Genomic DNA, 24,939 nt, shown 5'->3' on the forward strand with positions numbered 1-24,939 from the left:
GGTAGGGCCGATATGCGGGGGGGGGGGGGGGGGGTGAGGGGGGGGGGTGCAGGGGACCTGATTCAAAAGCCTGAAGGGTAAGGGGCAGCATGGTAGCTTAGTGGTTAGCACAGTTACTTCACAGCTTCAGGGTCCCAGGTTCGATTCCCCAGCTGGGTCACTGTCTGTGCGGAGTCTGCACTTTTCTCCCCGTGCCTGCGTGGGTTTCCTCCGGGACTCCGGTTTCCTCCCATAGTCCAAAAGATGTGCAGGTTAGGTGGATTGGCCATGCTAAATTTCCCTTAGTGTCCAAAAAAACAAAAGGTTAAGTTAGGATAGGGTAGATACTTGGGCTTGAGTAGGGTGCTCTTTGTAAGGGCTGGTGCAGACTCGATGGGCTAAATGGCCTCCTTCGGCACTGTAAATTCTATGATCTAAGGGCTGGGCATACCTCTACAGGGGGTCACTGGGGTGGGGGTTGCTGGTTGTTGGAGAGGGGATGGGAGAGGCACTCAGCTGGTGGTTTAAAGAAATCTGTGGCCCAGGACGGGATCCGTGACCATTGTAAAATCGAGCAGATGAAAGAAGGAGTGTACTCTTGTCAAATAATCATGTATATTTGAAAATAGACTGAGGGTGCTTATTGCGCAGTAATCGGAAAGACCAGCCAGTTGTGAAAGTGAAGTGGGGGCAGTTAATCGATCATTTGGACCATGTGATTAGAGTACGGTACAATTATTCTTGTCTTGCTTTAATTTGATCATTTTTGTAGCTGGGTGGATCTGGTTGACCCCCACACCCCCTGTGGTGATCAGTGTGGGTGTAGATTCTCTGATCTCCTTCTTTGATGTACACTGGCAATTTTTTTTATGGCAAGAGCTTACTTCAAAATAATTTGCTCCTCCTTGCTGGGGATTTTGTGGTCAGTGTGGTTTACGTTCTGTGAATAAATTGCTCCATTCTTTGAAATGATCTCCTTTAGAATTGCCTTTTTACCTTTCAATTTCTTTACAATTCTTTTAAGTTGTGGTCGAGCAACAGGAAAGCATTCTTTAACCTCACCCAGGACATGTTTAGGAACTAATTTAGATAAGCCAAAATAAATACTTCTACCAGTTCTCAATATGATTTGAGGTGCAGAGCAGGATAAGTGTGATCCCTAGTCATCGGGGCTAAAGAATTCTGCTGGCTACACCCCGTACTGTGTTTTTGTTTCATAAATTTAGAGTACCCAATTCATTTTATCCAATTAAGGGGCAATTTAGCATGACCAATCTACCTAGCCTGCACATCTTTGCGTTGTGGGGGTTGTCGGGTTGGGTGCTCTGCTACACAGACAAACCAACACGGTTGCGGAAGGTACAACTCAGTTTTATTACCAACAATATTAACATTTGTAAACTGGTTACTGTGGTTCGTTCACTGCCCTCTAATCTGGACCCAGCCCTAACACTATCTTGGAGAGGCACTCAGCACATGGTGAATGTCTGAGTGGCTTGCTGTGAGCTCTGTGCCCTGAGCTGTCTCCTGCTGGAATGCTCCGGAAGTGTTGTGTTCCCCGTTTTATAGTGTGTCTGCTCTTGCTTGTGATTGGCTGTGATGTTGCGTGTGTATTGATTGGTCCGTTGACCTGTCCATCAGTGTGTATGTGGGTTTGCACCATGATGTTTATCTGAATATCATGACAGGGTTGCAACCCACGCAAACACGGGGAGAATGTGCAAACTCCATACGGACAGTGACCCAGTGCCGGGATTGAACCGGAGACCTCGGCGCCGTGAGACAGCAGGGCTAACTCACTGCGCCACCGTGCTGCCCCGTACTGTGTTTTTATTTTAAAAAGGCATGTGTGTCTGTAACATTGCACAAGGCTATATTCCACAGGACATACACTCATATAAGCAGGGACAGGAGTATGTTTTCTCAACATATTTAAAAATATGGATTTTAGAAAATTAAGTGTACAGCATTCCCAACTGATCCTGACAGTTTGACTGTTTATGAATGAGTCTTTGCACCGTGCTGGAGTTGTACTGAACATAGTGTGATGTACCAGCAGTATGAGTCATCTACCTGAAGTCAGCACTCCCAGACAAGAACTGATCGATATTGGCTAAGGCCCTTTGAGTGGAATACTGCAATTTTTGCAGGTACCCCACTTGCCAGAAATGTTAATCCAAGGCCTCCTCTTGTTCTGTAAAGACGAATACAAAAGCGAAACACTGTGAACGCTGGAAAGCTGAAACTAAAACAAACAAAAAAAATGCTGGAAATACGCCAAAGGTCTGGCAGCATCTGTGGATAGAAACTGAGTTGGCGCTTCAGGTCGACATCAACTCCGTTTCTCTCCACAGATTCTGTATGTGAAACCACTGTGTTGTATTGTGCTGCCACAGTATTACGTGTTGTACAGTATTGCCACTATATTACATGTTGTACGGTTTTGGCTCTACCCGTGGCTCCTCCTCCTAGGGCCTGGGTATATAAGCTGCCGACCTTTCACACTGCCTCATTCTGGTGCACGCTGCCAGCTCTGTTGTAAGTCAGTTAAAGCCATAGTTAATTCACTCTGCGTTCTCCGTCTTAATTGATGGCTTATCAATTTAATTGACTTACATTAAGTCAAAGAGCTGTTTACCATGGATCCGGGTCTCAAACCAGACCTCCTGCAGGTCGACCCCCAATCAGCCGACGCCGATGTCTTCTTCGCACACTGGCTTCGTTGTCTAGAATCCTTCATCAATTCTGCCGCCGTCGCCGTCTCCGAGGAACACGAGCTGCGAGTCCTCATCTCCCGGGTGAGCCCGTGAATTTTTCTCAGCTTCCGGGACGCGGTCTCGTTTGATGAAGCCATTACTCTCTTGAAAGGACGGTATGTGAGGCGGGTTAACGGACTGTTCACCAGGCACCTCCTTGCCACGCGGCGTCAGTGCCCTGGAGAGTCGCTGGCAGAATCTCTGCACGTTTTGCGGGTGCTCGGCGGGGCCTGCAACTGCGAGGCGGTGTCGGCTGCTAAGCACACCGAACTCCTGATCCGGGATGCTTATGTTGCCGGCATCGACTCTCACTGCGTCCGCCAGCAAGTGCTGGGGAGGGAGACACTCGACCTGCGGGAAACGGTGCAGCTTGCTGAATCGCTGGAGGTGGCCTTCCGTAACATATGCCTCTGACCATGCGGCACCCTTGGGGGGGGGGGGGCCCGCCATCTTCAACGCCACCTGCCACGTGCGACCCACGGGGTCCGCCATCCTCGACGCCACCCGCCACGTGCGACCCGCGGGCACCGCCATCTTCGACGCAAACCGCCACGTGCGACCCGCGGGAGCCACCATCTCCGACGCCATTTTTTAAGTTCACCGCCACATCTTCGATGCCATTTTTGAAGTCCACCACCGCAACTCCGACGCCATTTTTGAAGTCCACCGCCGCCTCCCGGAACTCCGGCTCGCCCGTCCGTCAGCTGGCCTCCGCTACTCTCGACCGGCTCGCCTGCTGTCCGAAGCCAGCCCGCCGTCCGGTGATTGCCTCCATCACCCTAGACCAGTATCGGCCTCGCTATATATACGATGGCGGTCCGGATCAACGGCCACGAGACGGCCTGCCTTTTTGACTCCGGGAGCACCAACAGCTTCATACACCCGGAGTACGGCGCTACTCCCTTCCCGTTTTACCCACAGCCCAGAAAATCTGCCTGGCCTCTGGGTCGCATATCATGCAAATCCATGGGTACTGTGTCGTGACCCTCAGGGTACCGGGCGTATCTTTCAAAAATGTTAAGCTCTTTGTCCTCCCACACTTCTGCGTGGCAATTCTTCTGGGTCTCGACTTCCAGTGCAACCTCCAGAGTATCACCCTGAAGTTCGATGGACCCCTGCCCCCTCTCACCGTCTGTAGCATCTCGACCCTTAGGGTCACCCCTCCCTCGCTCTTCGCCAACCTCACCCCAGACTGTAAGCCCGTCGCCACTAAGAGCAGACGATACAGTGCTCGGGACATGACCTTCATCAAGTTGGAGGTTCAGTGACTCCTGAGAGAAGGGATCATAGAGGCCAGTAACAGCCCCTAGAGAGCTCAGGTGGTGGTCGTCAAGACTGGGGAGAAGCACCGGATGGTCGTCGACTGCAATCAGACCATCAACCGGTACACGCAGCTCGATGCGTACCCCCTTCCCCGCATATCTGACATGGTCAATCAGATTGCGCAGTACCGGGTCTCCTCCACCGTGGACCTGAAGTCTGCGTACCACCAGCTCCCTATCCGCCCGGAGGACCGCCAGTACACTGCCTTTGAGGCAGCTGGCCGCCTCTACCACTTTCTCCGGGTTATCTTCGGCGTCACCAATGGGGTCTCGGTCTTCCAGAGAGCGATGGACCGAATGGTGGACCAGTACGGGCTGCGAGCTACATACCCGTACTTAGATAATGTCACCATCTGCGGCCATGATCAGCAGTACCACGACGCTAACCTCAAGAAATTCCTCCACACTGCCCAGCTCCTTAACCTGACGTACAACAAGGAGAAGTGCGTTTTCCGCACAACCCGGCTAGCCATCCTTGGCTATATCGTGGAAAACGGAGTCCTAGGGCCGACCCCGACCGCATGCGCCCCCTCACAGAACTTCCCTTTCCCCACAGCCTCAAGGTCCTCAAAGGATGCCTGGGGCTTTTCTCCTACTATGCCGAGTGGGTCCCCAACTATGCGGACAAAGCCCGTCCACTTTTTAAACCACTACATTTCCCCTGACGGCTGAGGCCCGCTCGGCCTTTGGCCGCATCAAGGCTAATATCACTAAGGCCGCCATGCACGCAGTGGATGAGTCCATCCCCTTCCAGGTCGAGAGCGATGCGTCAGACATCACCCTGGCTGCTACCCTCAACCAGGTGGGCAGGCCAGTAGCCTTCTTCTGTAGAACCCTCAATGCTTCCGAGATTCGACACTCCTCTGTCGAGAAGGAAGCACAAGCCATCGTGGAAGCTGTGCGGCATTGGAGGCACTACCTAGCTGGTAGGAGGCTCACCCTCGTCACCGACCAATGGTCGGTAGCCTTTATGTTTGACAACGCACAACGGGGCAAAATTAAAAATGATAAGATACTGAGGTGGAGGATTGAACTCTCCACCTACAGCTATGATATCCAGTATCGTCCTGGGAAGCTTAATGAGCCCCCAGATGCCCTTTCCCGCGGTACTTGTGCCAGCGCACAAGTTGCGGGCCCTCCACAATGGCCTCTGTCACCCGGCATTTTGATTATATCAAGGCCCACAATCTGCCTTACTCCATTGAGGAGGTCAGAACCATGACCAGGGACTGCCAGGTCTGCGCGGAGTGCATACCGCACTTCTATCGGCCAGACAGAGCACGCCTGGTAAGGGCCTCATGCCCCTTTGAATGCCTCAGCATGGATTTCAAACGGCCGCTCCCCTCCACTAACCGTAACGTGTACTTCCTCAACATCCTTGACGAGTACTCACGCTTCCCTTTCCCCATCCCATGCCCTGACATGGCCTCTGCCACAGTCATCAAAGCCCCGAGCAGTGTCCTTACCTTGTTCGGTTTCCCCACTTACATCCACAGCGATCGGGGTTCCTCCTTCATGAGTGATGAGCTGCGTCAGTTCCTGCTTAGCAAGGGCATCGTCTGAAGCAGGACTACCAGCTACAATCCCCGGGGGAACGGACAGGTGGAGAGGGAGAACGCGACGGTCTGGAAGGCCGTCCTTCTTGCCCTACGGTCTAGAGGTCTCCCAGTCTCCCGCTGGCAGGAGGTCCTTCCCGAGGTGCTCCAATCCATCCGGTCGCTTCTCTGCACCGCTACTAATATGACCCCCCACGAGAGGATGTTTGCCTTCCCCAGAAGGTCCACCTCAGGGGTCTCGCTCCCGACCTGCCTGACGGTTCCGGGGCCCGTCCTCCTCTGACGGCATGCGTGGACTCGTAAGTCGGATCCTCTGGTCGAGAGGGTTCTTCTTCTCCATGCAAATCCCCAGTACGCCTATGTGGCTCACCATGATGGGCGGGAGGACACAGTCTCCCTTCGGGATTTGGCACCCGCAGGTTCCCCAGCGACTGTCACAGGCACTCCTGACCCTATTCCTCCCCTCTCTACTACTACTCGACCCGACCCTATACCCCCTTCCCCCGTTGCTGCCCACCCGTCTGGGAACACAGAAACTGTCTTGCTCCCAGACACGCTGGCCTCAACGCTACCGCTGACTACGATGCCCACACCACTGCCGGAACTGAGGTGGTCACGGCGGATACTCAAAGCCCACGTCAGACTCAATCTCTGACGCAACTTGTTCACTTCACCCGCGCCGGACTTTTTTAAAAACGGGGTGAATGTGGTGAAACCACTGTGTTGTATTGTGCTGCCGCAGTATTACGTGTTGTACAGTATTGCCACTATATTACATGTTGTACGGTTTTGGCTCTGCCCGTGGCTCCTCCCCCTAGGACCTGGGTATATAAGCTGCCGACCTTTCACACTGCCTCATTCTGGGGCACGCTGCCAGCTCTGTTGTAAGTCAGTTAAAGCCATAGTTAATTCACTCTGCGTTCTCTTTCTTAATTGATGGCATATCAGACCTGCTGAGCATTTCTATCATTTTGGGGGTTTTATCTCTGGCTATTTTAAAGAACTAGTTATTTTTATATCCATGCAGTTCTCAATAATCGCCACCAAGGATAGATGGACTGATCATTCACCTTATTTAATGGTTATGAAATCTGGCTGTATGTAAACATTTTGTCAGAGCACGATGACCTAATCTGCAGATTAGCATACTTAAATAAGAGTTTAAGTCTGCTTTGTCAGTTTATAGAATGATAGAATTTACAGTGTAGAAGGAGGCCATGCAGACCATCGGGTCTTTCCGGCCCTCGGAAAGAGCGGCCTACTTTAAAACCAGATTCTCCCGGTAGTCTGACGCCCCCAACCCCCCTCACGCCAGCGCAGCTGAGGCAGGTGGAAATCACTATTGGCCTCCACCAGTGGAGATCAGCCATGATTACCACATCGGGGGTCGGGGGGGAGTGGTGGCACTGACAGGTTGGCTGGTGGCTGGATCTGAAGGGGGTGGGGGAATCTGGGGATCCCATAGTGGGGTGCCACTCACTGATGGGGAAGGTCAGTGGTACCAGTGACTGGGTGCGAGGCTCTGAAGGGAGAGCCAATGGGAGGAGAGGGAGGGTGGACCGATGACACTTGGTGGGGCAGGGGGGATGGGTGGGGTTGGCATTAGGCCTGAGCTGTCACTTTGAGATCACGGTGTCATAGAATTTACAGTGCAGAAGGAGGTCATTCGGCCAATCGAGTCTGCACCAGCTCTTGGAAAGAGCACCCCACCCAAGGTCAACACCTCCACCCTATCCCCATAACCCAGCAACCCCACCCAACACTAAGGGCAATTTTGGACACTAAGGGCAATTTATCATGGCCAATCCACCTAACCTGCACATCTTTGGACTGTGGGAGGAAACTGGAGCACCCGGAGGAAACCTACGCACACACGGGGAGGATGTGCAGACTCCGCACAGACAGTGACCCAAGCCGGAATCGAACCTGGAACCCTGGAGCTGTGAAGCAATTGTGCTAACCACCATGCTACCGTGCTGCCCACAAAGTGTCCTTTTTAAAGGGCGTCCCAATCTCATGAAACTGGGCTTGCCAGCGTGTTGAGGCCCTGCCTCTCTCTGTCCATTGTGAAACTATCCCCACTTCCAAAAGCACTTCTAAGTGTGGGTGGATTGCGATCTGACTCGTGCCCAACCACCCAGCAGGAATCATGGGCGGGATTCACCCCTGCCCGGCGGGGCGGGGGGGTCCCGGCGGGACGGAGTGGCGTGAAGCACTCCGCCGTCGGGCCGCCCCAAAGGTGCAGAATCCTCCGCACCTTCAGGGGTTAGGCTCGCCCCGGAGCGGTTGGCGCCCCGCAGGCGGGAAATGGGCTTGGCGCCATGACAACTGGCACCGAAGGGCCTCTGCCGGCCGGCGAGAGTCGGCGCATGATTGGGAGCGCCAGCGCGTGCTGGCGTCATCCCCGCGCATGCGCAGAGGAATTTGCTTCCACACCGGGAATGGCGGAGGACCGCAACCTCCGGTGCGGAAGGATAGAGTGCCCCCACGACACAGGCCCGCCCGCGGATCGGTGGGCCCCGATCGCGGACCAGGCCACCGTGGGGGCACCTCCCGGGGCCAGATCCCCCCCGTACCCCCCCCCAAGAACCCCGGGGCCCGCCCACGCCGCTAGGGCCCGCCGGTAAGGTACCTACTCTAATTTACGCCGACGGGACTGGCAACAGACGGGCGGGACTTCGGCCCATCGCGGGACGGAGATTTTGGGCAGCCCCGGCGCCCATTGAGTCGCGCTGGACCCTGCCATTCTCCGAGGCGGGCGGCGCGACTCAGGCCGGGCCGGTTTTTGGGGGGGCGGGATTCAAACCGACCCCCGGCGATTCTCCCACCCGGCGGGGGGGGTCGGAGAATCCCGCCCAACATCTCATTTCCTAACGGAGCCCACACTTTGACGTTTTTGGGAGAATTCGACCCACTGTTACAAAACATGTACAATTAAATATAAAAATGTATAAAGATACTATGGAAGCATTCCAGCTTCTGTCTGGAGGCATCTCAATTATATTGATTAGTTGTGTTTTAATATTTGTCCTCACTGCTACTAAAGACAGACATACGCCATACTTTTAACTTTCATCTGCAGTATTAGTAATAAGTAGTCTGCAAAATCTTCCCTATTTATTCTTTCACCAGTAGATCTGAAGAAAAGAAACCGCATCCGAAAATAGTTGACATTTTCAATCAAAATTGCCAAAAGAAAAAGTAACATATATTATTGATTTAGATTAGGGAACCCCAATGTGGGCAGCATGGTGGTGCAGTGGTTAGCACTACTACCTCTTGGCGCTGAGGTCCCAGGTTCGATCCCGGCTCTGGGTCACTGACCACTGACCGTGTGGAGTTTGCACATTCTCCCCGTGTTTGCGTGGGTTTTGCCCCCACAACCCAAAGATGTGCAGGGTAGGTGGATTGTCCACACTAAATTGCCCCTTAATTGGAAAAAAAAAAGAATTGGGTACTCCTAAATTTTTTTTTTTAAAAAGGGAACCCAAATGTAATATCTCCAAATTTGCAGATGACACCATGTTGGACAGGAAGGTGAGCTGTGAGGAGGATGCAGAGATCCTTCAGTTAACGGATAAACGTGAGGTTATCCACTTTTGTACCAAAATCAGCAAGGCAGGTAGATGATTATCTAAAAGGCTATAGATTGAGAGAGGGGAATGTGCAACAAGACCTGGACATCCTTGTAGACCAGTCACTGAAAGCAAGCATGCAGGAGTTTAAAAGAATGAGGGAGATCTCATAACCTATAAAATTCGAACAGGGCTAGATAGGGAGAATGTTCCCAACGCCAGGGCTGCCCAGAACCAGGGGTCACAATCTGAGGATATGGAGTAAACCATTTAGGTCTGAGATGAGGAGAAACTTCTTCACAGCAAGTAGCTGAGGCCAAAACATTGTAAGGTTTCAAGAGGGAATTAGATGTAGCTCTTGGGGCTAAATGGATCAAAGGATATGGAGCGGAACCTGGTTACGGAGTTGGATGATCAGCCATGAATAGCGGAGCAGCCTCGAAGGGCCAAATTGCCGCCTCCTGCTCCTATTTTGTATTTATGTTTCCAAGCTCTTCACTGCAACCACTAGTGTGTGCTGTCCGACTATGTAATGTTAATGAGTGAAAACATTACTGGTCTCCTGCATCCAATGTAACTGGAATTAATTCTGCTCATAACAGACTGTTTGTGGCTCTGAACACCTACAAAGTGTGAAAGATAGTACTGGTGGTGGTAGTCCAGCCAAAAAATGTAAATTCTTTACGACTCTGAACGGAGTGACATGAGAATGGAAGGAGGGCTGGTTTAGCTCAGTGGGCTAGACAGCTGGTTTGCGATGCAGAACAAGGCCAGCAGCGCGGGTTCAATTCCCGCACCAGCTTACCTGAACAGGCGCGGAATGTGGCGACTAGGGGCTTTTCACAGTAACTTCATACTTGTGACAATAAAAGGTTATTATTATTATTTTGAAAGTGAGCTATAGAAGCTGGACTCTGAGGAAAAGCTCTGTTGAGAACTAATACGTAGAAGATAGGAAGGCATGGAATGGGAGGTAAACCATTGGGATGGATAGAAAACTGATTAAAGTCGAGAAATTATGGGATAACTGAATGAAACGATGTTGATTGGTGGGGTGCAAAAAGAGTCGATGCCAACGCAATTGCTATTTAGATCATAAAATGAGTTGTAGCTGAGGACTGAAAGGAAACTGACTGAGGTTTGCCCATGACACCAGATTTGGAGGCGGTGGAGGATGGTGCAGTGTTCAAGCAGTAGGTTGGGAAAGTGGCTAATGAGTGACAAACTGCATTTAAAGGGAAGAAATTGAAGTTAGCGCGACTAACAAAAGGAAATCATCATAAGCTAATGTAGAGGGATCCGGGTGTTTTTGTGGTTTATTCACTGACTCATCGTATGTTTGGTAGTACATCCAAAAGGGAGCTGGTCAAGTTCGCAACAGTGACAAATACAAACCTATCTACATGTCGAAGATGGGGGAAATCCCCGCTCTGTGCACAGGGCGCTGGCTGAGGCGGGGAAACCAGCATGCAGCTCTCCAGCTACGCAGCCGAGTTTTCTCTCCAGATCTGGAGGTGTGGCCCACACCGTTACGGTGGTGATGGGGGTGGGTGGGGTCTGATAGAGCCAGCAGTGCCAAACGACGCCTGGATCCATGTTAAACCCCCTCTCCCACAGATAAAGCGGAACACTCATACACACGCACTGGAGCAACACTGTACCCTTCCCCACCCCACATTCCAATGGAACGCCCCAAGGGGGCCCCCTGGAAGAGCCAGGGTACTGCCTAGACTTGTCCCTCTCCCCTCAGTTGCTATACTTACCCTTGCACCCCAGGTACAAACCTTTGCCTGGTTTATGTCTTTCAAAAGTTTTGGTCTTACCCCCTCGCTGGCGTGAGGGGTTTATCTTCTACTGGGTTGGGGGGGGGGGGGGCGACATATGGCAGGGTGGCCCTTTAATTGTATTGTAATTTTTAGAAATGAGATTAGGAGGCCACAAACGAGCCCGAACCGAGATGGTCAAAAGAAAACTTGGTTTATTGCAATGCAATTATCTTTACAATATACATCAGATCCCAGCTGGGTCTGCCCTGTCGGTTTCATACCTGGACGACTTTATACAGATCTCAAACATGAATGTCCTTGGGCTTCCCGTCCCCTTCACGGTGAGCTTGTATTCAGCGACACATACGGGGAGACTAATTGCTCCAATCCCACAGGTCTCGTGCGGGTTATAACAGTGGGGGATTGCTGAACATAATGATAATCTTGAACGGTCACAGCACAGCATAGAATGAAGCCATTCGGCCTGCCACATCCATACAAGCCCTCTGCAAGAGCAATTTACCTTTTCCCACTCCCCCCGCCTTTTACCTGGAGGTCTGCAAATCATTTTCTCTTCACATGATTATCCAGCACCCTTTTGAAAGCCATGGTTGAATCTGCCTTCACCACACTCACAGGAAAAAGGTGCATATTCAAGCAGGAATCACTAGATGGCAATGAAAAGCAGACCGCTGCACGAGGGGAACTTTGTTATTTACCAATGCAGTCTTGTAAGAAATGGAAAGTACTTTGATTTGCACGATTTTCTGTAAGAGTATCCACTCACTTTAATAAGCACTCATTTAGAAAAGTTAAAAATGAAATGCTAGTTAAAGGTGCTGTGGACGGTTTCAGCAGTTTCTTCAAAGTAATTTTAGCATGTAGAAAAGAACCTGGTATGAAGGTCAAGCTTGAAACAAGGCAGTGGTGAGAATAATATATTGCTGGCACCCTCTGCATAAATTGCGGACTCGGGCACTGAGCTTGTAAGAACACTGCTTGAGCATGTTACTTAAACACTGAATTTTATGATCTGTTTCTGAGCTATTAACCTCATTTTGCAAACTGAAAAAGTTAAGCTTCACAGTCAGTGCCAAAAACAATTGAGTTGATAATTCTGTAGCTGCTTCAAATACAACTTTCTTTTTCTTTTGCAGAAAGAATTGAGCCTCCCCCGTCGAGGAAGTCTGTAAGTAGAGACGGTTTAAATATTGCAGATATGCCCTTGATTGTCTTTGTTTTGTAATTGGTTGCAGTTTTCTGAAGTATATTATTTTACTTAGTTCAGGCTTTGACCTTCTGTGGCATTTTTATGCAAATGTAGCCATTATTTTGTTGATGTGATGAGATCATTACCTTGCACAGCTGCCTGAAAATGTGCTATCTGAATGGCTCAATGGCTGATGTATATTTTGTTTGTACAGTTCTAAGAAGGAGATAATTGCTTGATGAGGTAGCTGTTGTTCAGTTGGTCTGTGCTTGCTGGTTGCAATTAAATATTTATAGTCTATTGTGTGTTAATAAGCAATATGTGTAAACTGCATTCTTGCTAGGGGACATTTAACTTGAATTGGTCGGAGCGAACTGCATTTTTCTGTAGTTGCATCTGTGCATTTTTAAGTAACTTCACGGGCCCTCAGGTTATTGGGTCTTTTAAGAATAGAAGCTAATGAGACAACTTTTACACTCCCAATTAGTAAGAATATGGTGGTGTCTGCTTTGTTCAATATGTTGATGACCCCTGAAGTAGGGCTGTTCATTTTACATGGCCTATACAAATTCAAATCAAGGATTATGGAGATAAAGCGGGAAAGTGGAGTTGATTATTATATCAGATCAGTCATGATCTCATTGAATGGTGGAGCAGACTCGATGGGCCGAATGGCCTACTTCTGCGTCTTTTGGTATTAAAGATATTTGGTGTAATCACGAAGGCCCAACAAAATCAATCTCAAAAATTGCCCGTCCCACATTGACCAACAAGTATCTTAGTTTTTTTTTATGTCAAGAAGACCACCGCCCACCTTGCTGCAACTGGTGTGCAGAGTAAATCTGGCTTTGGCAGCACTGTCCGCATCTTGAAAATATTTATTTTTAAAACAGTTGGGTAACTTGATATCTCAAATTATTTTTCAAAGATTTGTTCAATGCTGAGGGAAGAATTCGGGGAAATTTCGCCATAACTGCACTTCAGTTATTCGGAGCTTTCTACACTTTGCTTTATTGCAGTTGAAGTAACTTTTGGAGCACTTGTCTGCACTGCTGTAGCTGCACCTTATATAATGGGGAGAGGAGGGGGGGATAGGGAGGCGAAATTGTAAAGGTGAGCGTCCGACTTATTGCAGGGGGTTAAGTAATGGATTGACCTTTTAGCTCTAGGACCTGCTTTTGAATGCATTTGGGTGGATAGAATGAAAGCGTCCACAGGTTGTCGTGACTCGCACTGAAACCACCGGTTAGCTCTCAGCACTATATACAGTAACGGTGAAAAACCAGATGTGATCGCCTGAACGAATGAGTAGAAATCCCAGAAAGTGTTGGCTTAGACACCATATTGCACAGTGACCATCCCATAAGGCCATAAGACATAGGAGCAGAATTAGGCCACTCAACCCATCGAGTCTGCTCCGCCATTCAATCATGACTGATATTTTTCTCTTCCCCATTCTTCTGCCTTTTCCCCATAACCCCTGATCCCTTTATTAATCAAGAACCTATCTGTCTCTGTCTTAAAGACACTCAGTGATTTGGCCTCCACCGCCATTTGCGGAAATGGGTTTCACAGATTCACCAGTCTCTGGCTGAAGAAATCCCTCCTCCTCTCTGTTTTAAAGGATTGTCGCTTTAGTCTGAGATGATGTCCTCTGGTTCTAGTTTTTCCTACAAGTGGAAACGTCCTCTCCGCATCCACTCTATCCAGGCCTCACAGTATCCTTTAAGTTCAATAAGATTCTCCCCTCCTAAACTCCAACCAGAGACCCAGAGTCCTCAACCATTCCTCATATGACAATAGATGGAAGAGCACCCTGATTGATTGAACAAGATGGGAACTGAGCTACAGGAAACTATTTGCCGCACCCCCCTCCCCCCATGCGTGGTGGGACCAGCCACGTGGGATGTGGCGGGCCAACCCAAAGTCCATCGACGTTTGGTGTGACCGGAAGATCCGACCAGTATGTGGGGCCGGAAAACCTTGCCCACGTATAACTGCTAGAAATATTTACACAGGTTGGGCAGAGGGCGTGAAGTTAACTTTATTCAAGCAGTTCAGATGAGCAAAGGGATGGGTGAGCTGAATCCTAGTATGATTAATTTTAACATGAATCGCAGGATGAGAGGCCATTGATCAACCTTACATTGGAAGGACCTAATTTCCCGACTCAAGCTACCCACCTAAGTCGCAAAAATCCAACCTTTTAAATATTGGAGATGAACATAGAACATACAGTGCAGAAGGAGGCCATTCGGCCCATTGTGTCTGCACCAACCCACTTAAGCCCTCACTTCCACCCTATCCCCCTGACCCAATAACCCCTCCTAACCTTTTTGGACACTAAGGGCAATTTAGCATGGCCAATCCATCTAATCTGCACGTCTTTGGGCTGAGAGTGGAAACCCTGGCATCGGGTGGAAACCCACGCAGACACAGGGAGAACATGCAGACTCCGCACAGACAGTGATCCAGCAGGGAATTGAACATGGGACCCTGGTGCTGTGAAGCCACAGTGCTAACCACTATGCTACCATGCTGCCCTTGTTGGAGAGAAATTTTCCAGAGTTTTTCCACTAATTCACTATAGATTTTCCCATCTTTTTATCTGCCCTAGTAATTAATATTGCCAGTGGTCTGAGACGTTGCATGATCAAAATAAACAATGTCCAGGTCTAGGCTCTTTCGGTCCTCAAACCAGTTATATCTCCCTTTAATTGTGTGCGTTGAATAATGTGCAGAATCATATCATTAATAAGAGTGACCTTACATTAAGTTTAGAATTCAGTGGAAACCTTTTGCTTTAAAACGGTCTTCTCTGCAGCTAGACAGGGCCTCTGCTCCTGTCGTTCAAACCGTGCATATCTAAATAGATGCCATTGTTAATGCTTTTTGTCAGCGTCCAGAGAGGCACACTTGAGCTAAGTTGGGAGGGTTTCCTGAGCAAGTTTTTCCTCTTTGAAATATACTCCAGCCGAGACCTTGACTTGAAATATCATGAAGCCTGTTCATGGAGTTCTTGTGACCACCCCCCCACTGCCCAATTTGCCCGTGAATCGACAGCTCCTCTTTCACATTGGCAAGTTTGGGTGGAATATGGGATTTAATCAAAAAAAACAAATCCGTGTTTAGACACTGAAATATGTTCACAACAACTACTGCAAGCTGTGCCAAAATTGCACTTGATATATGGACCTATGCCTGTTTAGTCAACTCAACCGTGCACAGTTCAAAGTGCAGCAAAACAGTTTGCACAGTTCAAAGTGCAGCAAAACAGTTTAAGTACACATTTTGTAATGCAGAGAATAGTTATGCCAACTTACAGGCAGGCGGCCTACTTGTTTGGAGCTGTACGTCATTAGTCACTAGGTTTATTTACTGCGTGGTATTTTTATGCAATCGGTGGGGGCATTAGTGAATACTTTTGTGGTTTTCATTGATTTCAGATGACTCTGTTCCATTTCACTGGATTCTTTTTCTCCCAAGGGTTAGCAGAATTTGCGGATCCACGTGATAAATGAGACCTGTGAGAACATTACTTCTCCACCTTGGTCAAACTTGGAAGTATTGCACTTACTTTTTCTACCTGATCATGCAAGGAGGGGAAACAAAAGTGGAGCCCAGCCAGAAATGAAAGAGACCTAAATATGCAATCTCCTTAATAGTGAAGGGCTGGCTTCCATCAGTTTGTGCATTGTATAGTCAGGCCTGAGAAAGCAACAGGCTTGACGGGTTCAAATATCTTTTCCTGTTCCATTTTGTTTTGTGTTTTATGCTCTTTATATTATGGGCCTTGGAGGGTTTACTGTTTTATTACATAATTTGATGACGTGTTATCCTTCTGTCCCACTCCCATGAAATTTACCATTGCAATCTGTCTTATGATTTACCTGCTCGCATTGGTTGGTAGCACTCTTGTATCTGAGTCAGCATATTGTATGCTCAAGATCACAGCAGCACCTTGTCTGCTTATTCAATTGGTTCATTCAACAACGTATAAAAGTGTACACACATCCGTATATGGACCTATATGTGATATAGTCCATGTGGATGCTAAAGACCGCATGACTCTATCTGTAGACGAGCAAAGAATTCTTCCAGTGTCTCCTTCAACCAGGCCCATCAAAAAGAGATTCCTCGTCATTCATTCCATTGTTGTTTGTGGGCGCCTGCTGTGTGCAAAGTAGCTTGCTGCAAACAGTCACTGCACTTCAAAGTATCCATTAGGTGTTGCTGTACTGTACCTGTGAGACCTGATAATGTACCACGTAATACACATTTTTCCTTTCGGTGTGTCAGTCTCTGCATTGAGTTCATTCCTACGTTTTCCCATAGATGTGACACCGGTGTTTTCTTTACCTCTTGATAGGTTCAAACTAATTGGGCCTCGGCCATTCTGAAAGTATTATTTCTCGCAAGCTTCGACTATTTTTCCTCAATGATTACATTGATTGCAATGATCTAGGCTGCTGCAGAAGAAACTGTTCCAGTAGCCCGCGATGTGTTATACAGACCTTGTTGAGAATGAGTACCTAAAAACCTGAGTTTAAAATGCTGTACAACCCAATATAGATTGTCCCTTCCGATAAAAATGCATGAGTAACAAAACGTTTCCATTTCCCTGCACTGTGCTGGAAGGTGTCCTGTGTCATGTGCTGTGTGGGATTACATTCCAAATTTTGCTTTGGGTGAAAAAGCGCACCATCGGATGAGTGCTGCTACTCTGGCTTTAAGCCATGTTTTCATCTAATTATTTCAATGCCCAGTTCTGGTTCAGTGGACAGCACAGTAGCACAGTGATTAGCACTGTGCCTTCACAGGGCCAGTGTCCCAAGTTCGATTCCCTACTGGGTCATTGACTGTGCGGAGTCTGCACGTTCTTCCCGTGTCTGCGTGGGTTTCCTCCGGGTGCTCCGGTTTCCTCCCACAAGTCCCGGAAGACATGCTTGTTAGGTGGATTGGACATGCCAAATTGCCCTTAGTGTCCAATAAGGTTAGGAGGGGTTATTGGGTTACGGGGATAGGGTGGAAGTGAGGGCTTAAAGTGCGTTTGTGCAGACTCGATGGGCTGAATGGCTTGCTTCTGGACTATATGTTCCATGTATCGTTGTCAACAATTTCTTCCATCCCTCCTCCTTGTCCTTTCTGTCAAATACCATTCCTTGGTTGAGTGGCTAAGCTGATGGCGTGTTCTCAGGCTACTGTTTCTCTTTGGAATAAAAATGCATTTGCCATTTCCAGTAAGTTTGTATTGTCATGAAGAGTCAGCTGGAAACATGAGTGAATGTTTTCAGGGTGGGATGCCCAGCATCGTCCCTTTATGGCAGGAAACTACGGGTTATTTGTAATTTTCTACTACGTGTGCAGTATTACTTCTGAGCTTGGGATGTATGGAATGACAGCTGGAAGCATCATGCAACATGCTTCTGTGCCATTAAGTGAGCGGAAACTAAGATGACAAAGGCAGCCCTGAAATAGATTGCCGGGGGCAGTTTTCTTTGTTTAAAATAAACACTTGTGCCAGTTGTTGTTTTTTGTGCTTTGTTGACCTTTAAATGGTGAAGTTGGAGAAAGAGCCACATTTTTTCTGTGTTAGTCACTTTATTTGATGTCTGCTATGACCAGAAGATATATACAACGAGGAGCATTTTTGCAGATAATAGTGGTGACCTATTGCAGATTCCTTTTGTGTCTTATCTACTTTGTTCTGAGTTCGCAGTTTGAATTTGGTGAGGGCTTTCACCTTTTGCACAGTAATTTACCAGTGAGTCACCTCCGCAGCCATTTACCGCCTATCTGTGTGTACGAATATCAAAACATAAGTTCTGCAGGCGGCAGGGTTGCGCAGTGGTTAGCACTGCCACCTCACGGCACTGAGGACCCGGTTTGATCCCGGCCCCGGGTCACTGGCCATGTGGAGTTTGCATATTCTCCCCGTGTCTGCATGGGTCAACCCAAAGAAGTGCAGGTAGATTGGCCACACTAAATTGCCCCTTTATTGGAAAAAAAAGAATTGGGGACACTAAATTTATAAGAAAAACATAAGTTCTTCACAGTTGCACAATAATAAATAACAGGAAATACCATTTATATATTTTTTTAAGTAACCCAACAACAACATATTTAATTTGCTTTTTGTGACATCAGGCTATCCCAGACATGTAGGTTTGAAGTAAGCACTGTTGTAATTGAGGAAATCTGGCAGCCAATTAATACACTACCAGAAGCAGCAAATGTCGTCAGTCTTGTAATGCAGTGAAATTCGTTGATTTTCCCCCGTGAAGAGATCAACTTTTATTTTACACGGTGCCTTTAATCTAATTCAATAGCTCAGGGCGCATCGCAGCATTCTAAAACAACACTTTGTTGAGCTGCATGGGAATCTTTTAGGGCAAATAGGCTAACGCTTGGTCAAAGAAGTCGGCTTTGAGCAGCATCTGAAAAGGGGAAAGAGAGGCAGAAAGAATCAACAAGGGAATTTGCAGAGTTTACAACCTGGCAGCTGAAGGCACAGCAACCAGTGGCAGAGCAATTAAATTTGGAGATGCTCCTGAGGTATGCAGACAATTGGGAAGGTTGCGGGGTTGGAGGAGATTAAGGAGCTGGCGGGGGGCAAGGCCCTGGAGGGATTTGTAAATGAGAATGAGAACTGTAAAAATTGAGGCATTGCTTAACTGGGAACAGTTAGTGAGCATAGCAGTGATGTGTGAATGGGATTTGGTGAGAACCAGCAGCAGAGGTTTGGCTGCTTTCCATAATAACCCTGACGAGACCCATTGGGATACGCTGATCCATCTCCCCGTGGCACTTGTAGAATAGCAGCTTCCCTGCTCGTGAGGGAGGAGGCCCATCCAGCTGTGGCTTTAAAAGCCGGCCCGGATGGAGACCGGCACTTACGGTAGTCCCGACCGGGACCTTTGAGCTGTAAGTTGCGTTGCAGCCTTTACTTTGGAAAATAGATGTTATTACTTTGTTAAATAGATGTTATTAAGGGCAGCACGGTGGCACAATGGTTAGCATTGCGGCTTCCGGCGCTGAGGACCCTGGTTCGAATCCCGGTCCTGGGTCACTGTCTGTGTGGAGTTTGCACATTCTCCCCGTGTCTGCGTGGGTTTCACCCCCACAACCCAAAGATGTGCAAGGTAGGTGGATTGGCCACGCTAAATTGCTCCTTAATTGAAAAAAATAAAATAATTGGGTACTCTAAATTAAAAAAAAAAAAAAAAAAAAATGTTGATGTTATTAAACTTACCTCCTCAGGCCTCCTGAGCCTTTATGGTTTTACATTTACGGAGGGTAAAACATAGGAGACAATCCAGGAGTGTATTAGATTAGTCAAACCTGGAGGTAACAAAGGCACATGTGAAGCAGATAAATTGAAGCAGAGCTGAAGCCAGTCAATGTTATGGAGGTGGCAAAAGGTGGCTTTAATGAAGGAGGTCAAATGGGGTCAAATGCAAACCGTTTGGTTCAGCCTCAGGCGGTTGCTGGGGAGAGGGATGGAGAGGGACAGAGTTTGTATTGGGTCCCGAAGACAGTGGCCTCAGTTTCTCCAATATTTAATGGGAGGACATTTCTGCACATCTAGTGCTAGCTGTCAAGACAATTAAGCAACCCAGATAATTTAGAGCCAGTGAAGGAGTCAAAAGAGATGGTGATGAAACGGAGCTGGGTGTTGTCAGCGTATGTGTGAAAACTAATGCTGTATTTTGGGATGATGGTGCCTAGGGTCAGCATGTGGAGAGGAAATTAAAAAAAATATATATAAATTTAGAGTACCCAATTCATTTTTCCCAATTAAGGGGCAATTTAGTGTGGCCAATCCACCTACCTTGCACATCTTTGGGTCGTGGGGGCAAAACACACGCAAATACAGGGAGAATGTGCAAACTACACACAGACAGTGACCCAGAGCCGGGATCGAACCCGAGACCTCAGCGCCCACTGCGCCACCATGCTGCCCCATGTGGATAGGGAATTGGAGGGCAAGGATGAATTCTTGGAGGAAAATATTGAGATATTGGTGTGAGAGCAGGAAAAGGAACTATTTGTGTTAGATTCTTTGCCTACGATTAGATAGATGGTAATAGAACCAGGTCAGAGCAGTCCCACTCAGCTGAACCAGGTGAGAGCAGGATAACAATGGAGAAGTGTTGGAGGAAAATAGTATGGTGAATTGTGTCAAAGGCTGGAGAGAGGATGAGGAGGGATAGTTTACCTTTGCCACAGTCATATTAAATGTCATTTGTGACTTTGAGAAGTCTATTTGAAACTGGCAGTGGAAGAAATCTGAATGATGGGGTTCAAACATGGAGTTCTGAGAAACGTGGGCACAGATTTTATTTTTATTCGTTCATGGGATGTGGGGTTCGCTGGCTAGGCCAATGCTTATTGCCCATCATTAATTGCCCTTGAGAAGGTGGTGGTGAGCTGCCTTGAACCACTGCAATTCATATGGTGCAGGTACATCCACAGTGCTATTAGGGAGGGAGTTCCAGGATTTTGACCCAGGGATAGTGAAGGAACGGCGATACATTTCCAAGTCAGACTGTCGATGGCTTGGAGAGGCACCTCCAGGAGTGGTGTTCCCATGTATCTGCTGCCCTTGTACTTCTAGATGGTAATGCTTGTGGGTTTGGAAGGTGCTGTCCAAGGAACCTTGGTGTTTTGAGAAGCGACATCACCTTCAAGGACTTTGGGGAGGAAAGGGAAGTTGGAGCTTGGGAGGTATTTTGCAAGGACAGAGGGGGCAAGGGTTTTTTTGAGGAGGGAGTGGTGATGACCGATTTGTAAGTAAAATGGACAGCACCTGAAGAGAGAGAACCTTTAACAGAATCAACTAAGGCGAGCCATGAGGTGACTTTGGTGGTCAGCAGTTTAGTGGACATAGGATAAAGAGGGCTGGAGGTGTCTCTCATGCACAAGAGGTGTTCGGTGAAATAGGAGAAAAACTAGGGAAAGATTTGACTCCAGGCATAGGGTAGGGGCATCGTTAGAGGAAGTTTGGTATAATGGGTTAGAAGAAGGGAGAGTGGTGGTAGATACTGATGGGATGGTCTCATTGTTACAAGGAAACATGAACTCCTTGCACTTGTTGGAGGTGAAGGGGAGACTGGGAGAAGTATTGAAGAAGAGTATGCAGCAGCGAAAAGAAGCAATGTATTGGCTGCCATCTACCGGCCACATTGCGCCCGACTCAGGAAGCACCAAGGCTGTTGAATCTCGTGAGAGGGTTCTCGCAAGATTTAATTGCCTCGACCTGCCGACAATGGGCAGGATCCAGATTTGCATATTCAAGTGTGCAGTCAGCCACGCTTGAATATGTTTGTGCCAGAGTTACCCAAGGCGCAGGACGTAACCCCTGCGTCTTGGAGACCCCGAGAGAGCGCTGTTCAACCAACGTGGACCAGGCATACCGGCACTTAGGCGGGGGTAGGCGATCGGGGCCCCCTGAGTGGTCGGGCTCTGGGCAGGGCAGTGGGCATGGCATCCCCATTGACATCCCGACTCTGTGACACTGCCACCCGGCACTGTGACACAGTCACCTGGGCACCCTGGCAGTGCCATCAGGGTACCCTGGTGGCACTGGCAGACTAGTGGGGGCACTGCTAGCATGGCATCTTGCTGACGCTGACGATCGGAGCCAGGGGTGCCCTCCTTTATGAGGTGGAGTGCAGTGGCTCGAGGACCTCCTCGTTAGTACGTTGGGGCATTGGGGGGGGGGGGGTTCTAGAGATCTTTGAAATGGCGCCCAAATCTCTTCCTGCACTGGCAAGCGGAGCTCATTAGTGCAGGAGATGGGACTGAGTGTGGCCTTGGCAGCGCGTTCTTCGCCGAGGTCCAGAAATGAAGCAGAGTCCCATTTAAATAGCGGGGATATTCGTGGCACTGCCAGCGCCGGGGAATACACGGCTAACTGTGCCTGGCACGGGACTCTGTTTTATTTCTGTTAAACCGCGCCCATTATCTTTATTCCAGGGTCATGCAGGAACAGCGTGCGGTTTAATCTCCGAGATTCTGTTTGCTGGCCAACCAAATGTTCCACATAAAAACATTTCCACCTTCCCGGACAGAGACCTCACCACAGTTCAGGGGGACGGAAGGTATTTGGATACCAGAGCACTAGTCATGATCCAACCGACCAACCGTACCTGCTCCGAGTTCAGCAAAGCAGGCAGTCAGAGTCAGAAATCCTTGTTTGTTACTGCCATGCACACTGCCATTGAGCATTAAGGCCAAATGCAGTGCTCCCCTCACCATCTCAGCAGCACTCCTCAACTCAGCAAGACCGAAGGATTGAACTGGATTCTTGCCAGCCTGTGCAATTCAATGTTGTCCTGCCCAGCAAACTATCGGAGAGCCTATTAGTATTCACTTTCAAGTTAAAAATTAGGTTGCTATGTTTATAAACCAATGTTTTATTCTATTTTAAAATGTATGAAGCTTTAGGAATTGATTGCTTTACTTTTCTGTGACAACACCCTTGGAAATTCACCCTTGGAACTATGTAATGAAAATGTGTTATTAAAAATTGATGCCCGATCCTGCATTCAGCCATTCTAATCAACAACCTGTCACTCAAACAGAGAACTCAGCAGTAGTGTCTGTTTTAAGACTTTCCTTTCACAAACTGCATGACGACCTACGCTGTCTGCCATTCCTCACTCTTGACTATTTTTATGTCCATTTTCTTGTTGGTGACAATGGTACTCTTATCAAAGCTCCACACTAGGTAACCGTTGCTTGGTCACACATGTAGTTTATGTTAACTATACTCCTCACAAGTAGCGGTGGCTAGTTGTCTTGGTTATTGGAATGGTCACTGCTCGTGACCAGATTTTGATTCTGTCTGGTATCTCCCCAGACTTTCCCTTTTACGGATTTACATCAGTGATGTTGTAAGAGCTCAGAGTACTTTGTCCGTTACATGCTTTTTTAAGAGACTTCATGAATTTTTCAAATGTTGATAATTGTTCCTCGGGGAGAAAGGCAGAAGTGGTATTGCTCAGTCTGTACACTATTCAAATAAAGCCTGATGGTGTATCAGCTTTTTGCGGAAGTGGCAATGCAGGTGAGCAGAGGAATTGTGAGCAGGGTTGGGTATTGTAATGAGTTGCTTTAGAAGATTGGTTGGTGCTCGGAGATTTAGCTGGAGGCAGCCTCTCTCAACAGGTCACCAGACCTGACACGTTGGGTGGATTCTCCCAAGCCCTGAAGGGAGTATGCGATGGCGGACACGGCGGAAGGACGAGAAACCTGTTCTGTGTCTGTTTGAATTTACAGCAAGATCCTCTGCTGGTGCCTGCTTTGGCGGGTCGGAAAACCTTCCAGAGGCTGGCATGAACTCATTTCCATCTCACTAGTGGGGGAAGTAGTTGTGAGGGGGTGCGAAGAGCCAAAGACGTCCACAGAGAGGAAAGGACTGAGGGGGCGAATGGATTGGGGAGGGGGTGTGTAAGACTGAGGGTGCCTGGGGAGAGGTTGAGATGGTGGCAGAGAGAGGTAAGGTCGTGAGGGAAAGTGTCTTGAAAGAGGTGGGAGCGAAGGAAGGGTGTAAGGAGAAGTGAATAGATGGGGGGGGGGGGAGGAGGAGGAGAAGAGAGAGAGAGACGAGGGTGTAAGGATGATACCAGACTAGAGGAGGTTGCAGTGACGGTGGATGAAGGAATGAGGGAGGGAGTGTGGAGTGCCAGAGGAGTAAGGGTTGAGGAAGAGGTGGGGAAGGAGTCAGGAATGATGAAGTCAGAGGGACAGGGTCAGGGAGAATGAAGGATTGGAGGTGGAGGGCAGGAAGGATGTGGCACTGGAAGGGGAGGATGGAGTGAGGAAGATGGTGGAGTAGACGGTGAGGACAGGGTTAGGATGGATGCCAAAGTCACGGATAGGAGGAGGGGGGCTGTAGGAGGGAGGGGTTTAAGGTCAGGTTTGATGGAGGGAGGTCTCGGTGGAGGGAAAGGATGTGCTTCGGGAGGATGCATGAGGGTAGACGCAGGAGATTTTGGGGAAGGGGGAATGTCGTGGGAGCCGCCGTGGAACCTGTTGTTCGCCATTGCTCTAGAACCATAAGTAATCTCAGCCCACGTGTTGGATGGACACGGATGCTGCATTGGACTGAAAGGGAGCCCCAGCAGGCAGCATTGGAACGCGCCCCCCCCCCCCCCCCCCCACATCGCAGTCATCTGGGCTTTGGTGCCTCTTGTCTTCCCACTGCCCCCAACCTCCCCAACCACCACCACCACCATCATCCTCTCATCAGGGCCCACCCAAAATGTCTCCCTCCAGTCCCTTTCCCCTTCTTGCCAGCAAAGACCCCATCCCCAGGCTGCATCTGCCCAACCCCCCCCCCCCCCTTCAAGTTAGCGACACCCCATTATGAGATAGCGAGATGCCCACTCCCCTTCATGGCCCCTCCCACTTCACATCCCCCTTTATGACCACATCCCTATACAGTGCCAATTTGGGACCACCTGGAGCTCCAATGGCCTCAGAGTCCCCTGGTGTGGCCTTCATGTCTGGTCTCTGGTGGTGGAGACCAGTAGTGATTCCCTCTGGTTCTCCCACTGCCGGCAGGGGGAGGGACTACTGAGAGAATCTGGATTGAAACTGACAAAGCATATTTAAATGGTGATTTAAATGTGCTAATCACTGGGCATGAACCACATTGCCTCAGCTGCAACAGGGCATGAGCGTTGTGTTTTGTTTGCTGCCTGGTGCAAATCCCGTTTAGGAGCTCTCCGGCTATTCTGCCGGCATAGCAGAATGTGCATTGGGTACA

The 24,939-nt window shown here is 48.8% G+C and overlaps 1 protein-coding gene across 11 annotated transcripts in view; it reads left to right on the plus strand.

The window, feature by feature from the left end:
• Window positions 1-24,939, plus strand: part of LOC140429216 (microtubule-associated serine/threonine-protein kinase 4-like) — a 651,560-nt gene that overhangs the window by 281,492 nt on the left and 345,129 nt on the right. For all 11 annotated transcript variants that reach the window (XM_072515935.1, XM_072515937.1, XM_072515936.1 and 8 more), the window contains one exon: window positions 12,112-12,143. In XM_072515935.1, coding sequence (XP_072372036.1) covers window positions 12,112-12,143 — 32 coding nt within the window. The remainder of the gene's footprint in view (window positions 1-12,111; window positions 12,144-24,939) is intronic.

Source organism: Scyliorhinus torazame, chromosome 9 (genome assembly GCF_047496885.1).
Source record: "Scyliorhinus torazame isolate Kashiwa2021f chromosome 9, sScyTor2.1, whole genome shotgun sequence".
Taxonomy (NCBI): domain Eukaryota; kingdom Metazoa; phylum Chordata; class Chondrichthyes; order Carcharhiniformes; family Scyliorhinidae; genus Scyliorhinus; species Scyliorhinus torazame.